This window comes from Tupaia chinensis, unplaced genomic scaffold (genome assembly GCF_000334495.1).
Source record: "Tupaia chinensis unplaced genomic scaffold, TupChi_1.0 Scaffold000636_1, whole genome shotgun sequence".
NCBI lineage: Eukaryota > Metazoa > Chordata > Mammalia > Scandentia > Tupaiidae > Tupaia > Tupaia belangeri.
In genome coordinates, this window is record NW_006160157.1 from 37,238 (window position 1) to 48,327 (window position 11,090).

Consider the following 11,090-nt stretch of genomic DNA (forward strand, 5'->3'; position numbering starts at 1 on the left):
TGGTCAAGTTAAAATAAATAAATAAAGTTAAATAAAAATAACAGTAGTAAAAAAAGACAGATGCAATAATAAAGAAGTTCCTGATTATTTAAAATTTTATTATTTCATATAGGTCACTTCCCACTTTATAAGTTGGTCCCCAATTATAAAGTAGAGGTGTATTATAGAATTTTAAAAATTTTGTGAACTTTTGAGACATAGGTGCAATATATAATTATCATTGTCTTTCAGCACTTGTTACTCCATGTAGCATTAAATACAGATTGTATTTGGCAAATAGTACAAATAGACTCTAGTACAATCTCTTTTTGTTTGTTTTTTTTCTAGTACTATCTCTTTAAAGGACTTTCCAGTCTTAGATCATGAGGCCAGCAGATGGCGTAGTGGCTACATTTGTTGTACTCCCACATGGTCTATCGTGTTTTGAGGCCTGGACTCGGTGGTTTAAAAATCACGTCAGGTGCATGTGCATGCATTCCCAAGATCCTAGGAGGAGAATGGAGGAGAAGGGATTGGGGCATGGCCATCCCCCTGGGCGGTGATTTCTCACTTTCCTCTCTCACTGTTTTGTCTCTCTCTCTCTCTTTCTCTGCATGGTAAGGGCATGCTCCCTAAGGCAAAAACCTCTAAAAATTTTTTTAAACTTAGATCATGTATCTTGGGAAAAATTTCTTCTCAAAATAATAACTCTAAGAGTTATTGATCATTATACATGTTATATAGACAAAGCCATAGATTCAGTCTAAATCCAATTTACTTAGGAAGAAAGTAGTTTACACTTAAGAAAAAATAAAAATTATGCAAAAAAAGGACAATAATATTTTATGTTATATATGAGGGGCCAAATTTTTTTTTTAGAATTATTTTATTTAACTTTATTTATTCATTTATTTATTTTTATTTGACCAGAGAGGGGCAGAGTTGGGGGGCTGGGAGTGAGAGGACAAGCTGTCAGGTCTGAGAATTGATCCATGGTCAGCCATGTGGGAGTCCGGTAACCTTTATGCATATGAACAACATTGAGGATAATACTTTATGCTAATTTAAGGTTTTATCTTCTGGGGATTTTTTTGTTTGCTTGTTTGTTTTTAATTATTAGCAAAGGGTACATGCACTCACCAGAGGAGGGAGTGGGGCAGGAAAGAGAAAGAGAGAGAGAGAGAACACCCCCTAATGAGGCATGGTCACATTGCAATCCTTTTTTTTTTTTAATTATTTTATTTAACTTTATTTATTTATTTCAGTTTGACCATAGAGGGACAGAGCAAGAGAGAAGGAAAGTGAGAAAGCAAGTGACCAAGTCCAGGACTTGAATCACCGTCAGCCGTGTGGGAGTCCAGCGTCCTTCACTACCATACCACATGCCAGTTCCTACATTGCAATCCTTTTTACCTCCATTTTCCCATGTTATCAGGATTTGGGGCATGAACAGCAATATGCCTAGGGTGTTTTGCATGCCATTGGGGCTGGATTCAAACAACTGTTGGCCATGTGGGATCTGGTTCCCATTGCATAATGCTTAATCACTGTGTTACTGAGCTGTCTCCAAGAAATTTTTTTTCTATGTTGCCCTTTAATTTGAATAACAACTTAAGTTTATATAGCTCTATAGTTTTATGAGGATACTTAAAGAAGTTTGTGGTCAAATGGAATTAAAGTATAAATTTATTTTGGTGCAAAAAGAATTGAACTCCATGCATAATATTTTCATAATGCATATTTTTTCATGAACTTTTTGAGGCCCATCATGATATCTATATCTACATCTAATCTACATATAATACACACATATATAAAATCTCTATACTGTGCTCTTGACTGCCTATAATTTCTGTATTTCTTGATTAATCTTCTTTGTCAGGTATTGATTATCCAGGGCAGAAGGAGTTCAGTGTCAGGATGTTGACTGCTGTCTGTATGGGTCTGGACAGCATTGTTATATGACATGATCCTGTCTTTCCTGACCGGAGCAGATTGACCTGGGTAAACATACATTCCAGGAGGCGTCAGTAATAGTCTCTCTTTCTTGGGGATTTTGATAGTATCTAAAACAGTTTAATTGGTCTGAGATAATCACAAGACCTGAAGCAGAGGTTGCAAGCCGCTGACCTGGGGGCTGAATCTGGCTTACAAATAGGTCAGTTCTGTTTTGTTGTCTTTTTAGGTGAATTAGGTGCCAGAATTTTTAAATCAGGAGTTCACATAAAAGTTTGGATTTCTGGCTCACTTTTGTCTGTCTCAAAAACAAAACAAAACAGAACAAAAAAAACACCAAAAAACATTAGGCAACACTATAGTCACATTTCCATATGACCACAGTTGCCAAGAGCTGGCTGAATAAGGATGGCCTTCTCTGACAAGTCACGGGGTTATCTTCTTGATTCCTATAGGCATTTGAATTTGAGAATTCTGCCTGTCTTATCTGTGAACATTCAAACTCAGGAATGGTGGGATGACTGTGAATACATAGGAAAATACAACAATTTATTCAAAAGATAGAATGCAGGTGTTGGGGGAGAGACAGTGAGAGAAAGAAAGCATATGCAAATATGCAGCTGAGAGAAACTGTAATGAAAATCTAAACGTCATGTTCCACAGAGGTACACAGAGCACATTCCTAGGTTCCAGTGCCTTTTAGTTTCTGATTCCAGTTTGTGGTGAGCCTCTGCTCTCAGCTTTTTAACTTTGTGATAAATGTCCCCTTTTTGCCTTATGTAGTTTAAGAAGATATCTTTTACCAAGAGGCAAAAGAGCCTTGACCAAGACTCTTTTGGTTAAAGGGAAAATAAAAATATCTAAAAAATTATTTTCTAACAGTGACTGAAATTGTTTCTTAACAGATGGCTTACAAAATTTGATTCTACTTAATCTGAACAACAATCAACTTACATGGCTTCCTCAAGAAATTGGCAGGTAATTTGGTTTTTAGCTCGACTTGGTTGAACATCATGCTCCTCCTCTCCACTTCTACCCTCTCATCACTACCCTTGGCGTCTGAAAGCATTATGCCCAGTGCCTAGTCCCTGGGGGGATTTATACATAGCAATCAAAGATGGATCTGAAGGACCAAGGCAAGTCACTAATTTTAAGCAGATGATTCCTTAAACATTTCAGAGAAACGAGGAACAGCACAACTTGGTAGTCCCAGTGTAAAGGTGGAGATTTGAAACAGAAAGTTCTAAATCTGATGGTGTTATTGATTTCCCAACTCTGGGGTTCTTGGAGCTTGCTTAGCCACAGAATTGGGAACATTAAATTTTATTTCATATGGGTGTTGTGAACCATTTTGTTGATGGAAAAGGTAATATAAAAGCAAAGGGTTTAAAACTCCGATATCATTTTCATAAAAAAAAAAAGACTAACACCACATTTTATTATCATTAACAACAACAAAAAGTGCTGTTTTCTTTTATCCTGCCCATCTGCACAGACTGCCATTCCAGTGCCATTCCAGAGCCAGCTAAGGGCCTTGTCCTTCTGCAGGCAAAATATCCTCTTGGGCTTTTCTTCTGACAGATGGAGAGAGAACCCTGCTCTGGCTTACTTTGGAGACTCTCTTTATTGCCTGTTGAACAAAAACAGATGTGTTACAAAATAAGACCATCCAGAGTTTTAAAGGAAGATGCAAAACTGAATCATTCTTGGCATAGGACTTTCTGCAGCACCTAAACTCTATTCCAATTCACATGTCTATACCTCTAGCATTATCTTTCCCCAATAGATTTTTATAGGGTAAGTAATATTTTAATTCAGAGTGGCTAGAAAAAAATTAGAATTTTTGTAATTACTATAAAAGAGAAATATTTATAGCCATGAAAATGCCAATGGTTGTCTGCTTGCTTCTTTTGCTTATTCTGTGTATCAATTGATTTATGTATGGATGATGATATAATGAAGAAAGAATACCTTAGAAGATCTGGTGAATCAGGTTCAGGCCATATCTTTGTGGAATAAGCCTTAGGCCATGGGCAAGTAATTTAATGCCCTAAAATGAGAGATTTAGCTTTCTCATCTCTAAAGAAAAAAAATTGAGCAGATGAACTTCGAAGTCCTTGTAGCTATCACATGATAGGATTTCACAATCTAGTAAGCTTAGTTCTACAAAGTATAATATTCAAAGGATCATATAAATCCAAGGTGATATGTCAGAATAGTGGATGAAATGATTAACTGAAAAGAATTTCAAAGGGTATAGATACATACTCTTTCACAGTTATCCTGAGTTGTCTGTTTTCTGTGTCCTAGATGTCAGTTGATAGGTCATCTCCCCAAACAGAATTCCATTTCCTGACTTTGGGAAGGTTTCTTCACTTTCCTGTGCCTTAATGTTTTTGTCTGAAAAGTGTGCATGATAATAGTATCTACATGATTGGGTTGTTTGAGGATCTAATAAGCTAATGCATAAAAGGTATTTAGGGTTCAGCCTGAGACATAACAGGTATTTCAGGTTCAGTAAGTGATCAGTGGAAGTTAACTTTTATTATTATTGGTTATTATTTTTATTCTAGCTTTTTTTCTGTTCCTCTCATTCATTCCCTTCCAGAGACAAAAGAGTGACTTATCAGTGAACCTGAATAAGCACTGAACAGGCAGGGCTCAGCCTTCTCCTCTTGCCCTGCCAGGAAGCTATTCCTCCCAGGAAATTTTGTGACAGGGTGGTATGTTTGATTTAGAGGAAGGCTAGTGGGGAGTCTGAGTGATCATGTCAGCTCTACACTAATGTTTGATTTTCTTCTCTCTGAAATCTGTGCCTTATTTCTCAACTTGTTCAGAACCCAGGAGAAGGGGAGAGGAGTTTTGCTTTACTTAAACTACAGAGTATTATGAACTTTGCATCAGCCTTGGGCGGGTGTGAGTTCTACCAGTAAACAACTGTGTTCTGAGCAGATATTCGGGAAAGAAGAAGAAAATAGGAATCCTGGGGACAGAATCTTTTATTTTGTTTGCTATAGGGCACACATGTTCACCAGGGACAGAGACAAAGAGGACGTGATCCTCTGAATATTATACTTTGTACTCCAGACAGAACTAAGCTTACTAGATTGTGAAATCATAACATGTGATAGCTGCAAGGACTTCGAAGTTCATCTACTTAATTTTTTTTCTTTAGAGATGAGAAAGCTAAATCTCTCATCTTGGGGCAGTTAAATTACATGCCCATAGCCTAAGGCTCTTTGCCCAAAGGGCCTGAACCTGATTCACCAGATCTTCCAAGGTATTCTTTCTTTATTATATCATCATCCAGGGAAGATGGCCATGCTGCAATCCCTTTCCCTCTCTTCTCTAGGGATTTTGGACACTCAAACACATACATCTGGCATGTTTTTCAAGCCACTGGGTCTGGGACTCAAACTATGCAGTTGGCCATATGGGTCCAGCTACCTTAACCACCATGTCACCTGCTGGAGTATGAACAAAATCTTTCTGAAGGAAAGAGAGAGAGAGAAAGAAAATGGGCTAAGCCTAAAGGCCTAGGTCTTTTTCCAAATTCACCAATTAATGAAGTTACTCTGTGAAGTTATTCTTCAACCCATTGAGGAGGAGGGAGGACAGGAAGAAACTGCAAGTCTACCTCCTACAGTTTTCCTTTCAAAAGCGGTTCTTCCTGATCTATGAAAGTGGAAATAGTGACATATACTTGTTTCTGTCCTCTTCTCTTTACTTGACTAAATGGATGACAATAAACTCTGAGCGCGGTATAATGCCTCGACATAACAAATGTAGAAAGCCAACACCCATAATATAAAAATCTATTGTAGAGTCAACTAAAATAATGATTATAACAACAATGAACAGAAGTTCCCACCCTTTCTCCACAAGACCTGCTCTACATATTTGTAAACATTATCTTTAATACTGGCTTGTCTTTCTTTGACCCTTTCTACTCTATTTGCCCTCTATTTTACTAAAAACCTTGAGGTCCTGCAGTTGCCTTTTCAACCTCCCTATTAGTCTACTTCTTCCCTTTCTAACTTGTCTTTCTCTGAAGTGCCATCTATTGCTTTTTCTTTGCTACTTAACCCCTTATACATTCTTTCCTCTCTTCATTCTACTGTAGATTATTTTAAACGTCATTGTGTTCTTTAGGTGCCCAAATTGAATGACTTTTTCTCTCTGTTAAATAAAAATGACATAAAATTAATGAGTATTCAGTTCAATCAGTTTTTTTTTTTTTTGAGAGAGATTTTCACTGTAGGGCGCGTGCGCTCGCCAGACAGACAGAGAGAGACATAGAGACAGAAAGCGAGAAATCACCCCCCAGGGGGGATGGTCACGCCGCAATCCCTTCTCCTCCATTCTCCTCTTGGGATCTTGGGCACGCACGCACACGCACCCGGCATGAGTTTTAAGCCACTGGGTCCGGGACGTGAACCGCGGTCGACTATGTGGGAGTCCAGCGACATAGCCATTACGCTAACTGCTGGTTCCCAGTTCAATCAGTTTTGACAAATGTACACACATCAATAAGACATGGAACATTTCCTTCAACCCAGAAATTTTATTATGTACTATTAGAGTGAATTCTTACCTCTCCTAGACAACTAATATTCTGATTTTAATCTCTACCAATTAATTTTAGCTGTCTTAGAGCTGAATAAATGGAAGCATACAGTACATATATTCTCTTGTTTCTGTCTTTTTAAAAATATTATTTTTATTGGTTTTGATATAGGGTGTATATGCTTGATGGAAAGAGAGAGAGAGAGAGAGAGAGTGAGAGAGTGAGCACTCCCCATGGGGATGGCCACACTATAATCTCTTCTCCTCTATTCTCTTAGAATTTTGGGCATGCACACACTCATGTCTGGTGTGTTTTTCAAAGTGTCAGATCCCGGACTCAAACTGTGCAATTGGTCATGAAAGATCTAGTCACCTTAACCTCTATGCCAAAGATAGACCCTCTGCATTCTTTTGTTGAGAATTAATTTTTATTTTAGAGATTCACCTCTTTTTTTGCAGTTGTCATTACTTCGTTGTCTTTGTTTATATTGAGTAGCATTTCATTGCATGAATATGCTGTTAATTATTTGTCTTTTGAATTCCTAGTGCAGGACCAGTATGAATTAAGATATCATAAAATAGTCTTGTACAACTTGTTTCATGATTATATGTTTTATTTTTTTTCTCCTTTCAAATCCTAAGAGTAGAGTTGTAGAGTCATAAGATAGCAGTGTTTGTGTATATCTTACTTTTTTTTTGGAGAGATTTTCGCTATAGGGCGTGTGCGCTCGCCAGACAGACAGAGAGAGACATAGAGACAGAAAGCGAGAAATCACCCCCCAGGGGGGATGGTCACGCCGCAATCCCTTCTCCTCCATTCTCCTCTCGGGATCTTGGGCACGCACGCACACGTGCCCAGCGTGAGTTTTAAGCCACCGGGTCCGGGACGCAAACTGTGGTCGACTACGTGGGAGTCCAGCAACATAGCCATTACGCTAACTGCTGGTTCCCCTGTATATCTTACTTTTGAAGGAATTGCCAATATTTTTGCAAAGTGATTATACTATTTTACGTTCTAACCCGCAATCATATATTTTACCCATTTTATTTTAGTAATTGTGAAGGCAAGTCCTATTGTAGTTTTAGTTTGCATTTCCCTGAAATCTCATGTTAAACACTTTTTATGTTCTTATTTACTATTTATTTATCTTCTTTTATGGGCCATTTCCAGTATTTTCATCATTAAATACAAAAATTGTGTCATTTCTTTCTTATAATTGAGTTGTAAGGTTCTTTATGTATTCTGGATACAAGTACTTTGACAAGTATACAGAGGGACCTCAGAAATTTGTGGAAAATAAAATTAAAGTTTGAGTTTATTTTGGTGCAAAATTATTGAAATCCATGCATAGTTTTTCATAATATACATTCTCAGTGAGCTTTTTTGAATATACCTCTTCTATGGAGTACAGATGTTTTCTTCCAGTTTGTGGCTTGCTTTTTACTTTTAGAAATATCCCACTGGGGTCAGCAGGTGGTGTGGTGATTAAAGGCACTGGATTCCCACATGACTGATCATGGTTCAAGTCCTAGATCTGGTGGCTTGCTTTCTCACTTTCCCTTTCTCTCTCTCTCTCTCTCTTCTCTCTGTCTCTCTCTGGTCAAATTAAAATAAATAAATAAAAAAATTTCAAAAAATTTTTAAAAAAGAAATATTTGATTATTATTATTATTATTATTTATTTTCCAGTAGGCACTCACACTTACCAGAGAGAGACAGAGAGGAGAGGGAGAGGAAAAAAACACCCTTCCATGGGGCATGGTCTCTTCTCCTCCATTTTTTCATCCTGTGGAGATTTGGGGCATGTGTACTTAGGCTCTTGGCATGTTTTTAAGCCGTTGGGTCTGAGATTCAAGCCACATGATCAGTCATGTGGAATCTAGCTCTCTTAAGCTTCCTCTTGATTTTACAAATTCTATTGGGTCATCTGAAAAGTCGTGGTGCATTTTTGCATAGAAAAAAACCCAGAAAAATACATCATGACTTTTCATACAATGTAATATTATTCAGGACCAAATTAAAAATATCACTACTTCCCAAAAAACTTGTGATATATTGCTGGTAGTATATCTGCAGTTACAGACTCAAATTTCTGTAATATTTTTTCTCCCTATCCCATTACATTTTCTATCCTCACTTTATAGCCCTAATATCTTCTTCAAAACCATAATATCCATCCAAAAGAGCAGCATCTTCCATAGCAACTAAGTGGTACTCAAATCTATTTGATACTGGACCTATATACCCTTGTTTATATCTACCAAATCTATCTATTCATACTTATGTCTATATCTATCCTCATACCTACATCTATCTATATCTATGTATATGTGTGCATTGTATGTACATATCTGCCTTTGACCTCCTGCTTTCTCTTTGATATGGCTAATGTGTACAAATAAAGAATGAAAATGTACTTTTATTTTTTCTTAAATCTGTGTTTGGACTACATAATATTGTCTTAACATAAGCCATCTGATTGTAAAAGATCTTCAAAAATGATATTTTAGCAAATGATTCAAAGTAGTTATAAATGCTTGACTGAAGTGAAACTCAGATGATCAACAAAAATTGGCTTTTGATAAGGACATTCTTATTCTAACAAGTTTTATTTATATGTTTTTTTTTAGATTAAAAAGCCTTGTATACATGAGTATAAATCATAACCAGCTAGCCATCATTCCTACAGAACTTTGTTCTCTTTTGAATCTTGTTGAACTTCAGCTTAACTACAACCAGGTCATTTACATACCTGAAGAGATTAAATTTTTGAAGGATCTCCAAAAACTTCTTCTGGCCAGAAACAACATTAAAGCTTTGCCCAACGTAAGTAAAACATGGGACTATCTGTTTTTGTTGTTAGGAATGAACTTATTTTAACATGATAGGAGGTGGTTTTAGATTAGATTTTAGTATCTAAGTATAAGGCATCATTTATTTTCCCTCAGATTGGTTGCCATTAGATTCCAAATCTCTATGGCAGGGGAGGGGTCTAATTTGGATGATTTCACGTATTTCAGGCTGTTAGATTTAGTAAATAAAAATAAGGGATGCGAGGCTAGCAGATGGTGTGGTGAAAAGGGGGCTGGACTCCCACATGAGTGATGGCAGTTCAAGTCCTGGACCCAGCGGCTTGAAACTCTACACCAAGTGTGTGTGCATGCGTGCCCAAAATCCAAAGAGGAGAATGTAGGACATGGGATTACAGTGTGGCCATCCCCCCAAGGAGGTGATTTCTCACTTTCCCTATCTCTATCTATGGTGAGCGCAAGCACTCCATGACAAAAACCTAAAAAAACCCCAAAAGGCATTGCTCACAAATTTGAATTTTAGATAAGCAATAAATAAACTTTTTAGATTAGTATGTCCCAAATATTACATGGTAGATACTTACGCTAAAAAAAGAAGTATTATTTGTCTGAAATATATATTTAAATGAACATTATATACAATATCTGAAAATTCTGATAACATGTGATAAGACCAGGGAAGAAGACAGTTGACATGACTAAAGAGAAATATCATCTCCCCAGGAACATGTTTACAAGTGATCAGAATCATTTAGTAAAGCTGTATGTTAGTTTTTACTTATGAAAAAGGTTTTGATGTTTCTAGATAAAAGAAAAATAATGCTACTTACCTCTTACTTGCCAGTAGAAAGGAATACCAGACCCCTGATACACCACCACAACCATTGTTACTACGGTAAAGCACAGTCATGTTGGGCATGTAGATGGAGACAGTAAGAGAGTTTATTTCCTTTAAAAAGAAAGGCTGTGTCAGCATAGCATGAAGCAAAAGACAGATACTTGATAAATCTTGGTGAAATTGTCAATAGAGACAACATTGGGGGATTATATTTGTTTCTTGTTTCTCAAAGCTTCTTTCCATTTCAGAGACAGATAATATCTACTGAGTCTCAGTACATATTAGATAATTTAGAGGTCTAATATTGCAGATTAGTAACTCATTTAATCCACTCAACAACCATATGAAGTGGGAGTTTCTGTTAGCATTTTCATTTTATGAATGGGGAAATCAAAGTACAAAGAGATTAAGAAATTTGTCCATAGATATGCTAATAACTTGCAGGGGTGAGATTTGAACCTAGAAGTAATCTAGTAATCTAACTCATTCTGACCACATTATGTTGTCCTAGAGTGGTCAGAAGAAATGGGGCAACTCAGAGATGTCCGCTAATCCAGGATATAGGGAATCTTCTTGGGGTAGGTGTACTGATTGATCACGTAGTTAGAAAAGATGGCCAATTCTATCAATTTCAACTTCAGCAAGATACAATTTTAGCTATCAGACTTAAAAAAATCTCTCTTGTTTTCTGACACAGACATTTTGTGATCTTGAAAACCTAAGAATCCTAGACATAGCTGGAAATCTTATTCAGATGTTTCCACCAGGAGTAAGTAGAGGGAATTCCTCTTTTAAAAAAATAATTTTGTTTATGGGAATAAAATAATATGGACAGTCAGTAAAACCTGTAGTAATTGGAAACTTGAATTATATAAATGACTCAAGGATTTTCTTTGTTCTAAAATTATAAAACCTGTTCTTTCCCACTCCTTTTTTTGTG

The 11,090-nt window shown here is 36.7% G+C and overlaps 1 protein-coding gene across 3 annotated transcripts in view; it reads left to right on the forward strand.

Annotated features, from left to right (window-relative positions):
• Positions 1–11,090, forward strand: part of LRRC69 (leucine rich repeat containing 69) — a 95,336-nt gene that overhangs the window by 20,453 nt on the left and 63,793 nt on the right. For 2 of the 3 annotated variants that reach the window (XM_006159564.1, XM_006159567.2), the window contains exons 3-5: positions 2,841–2,913; positions 9,133–9,328; positions 10,848–10,919. In XM_006159564.1, coding sequence (XP_006159626.1) covers positions 2,841–2,913; positions 9,133–9,328; positions 10,848–10,919 — 341 coding nt within the window. The remainder of the gene's footprint in view (positions 1–2,840; positions 2,914–9,132; positions 9,329–10,847; positions 10,920–11,090) is intronic. The other variant, XM_006159565.1, reaches the window with a different exon arrangement.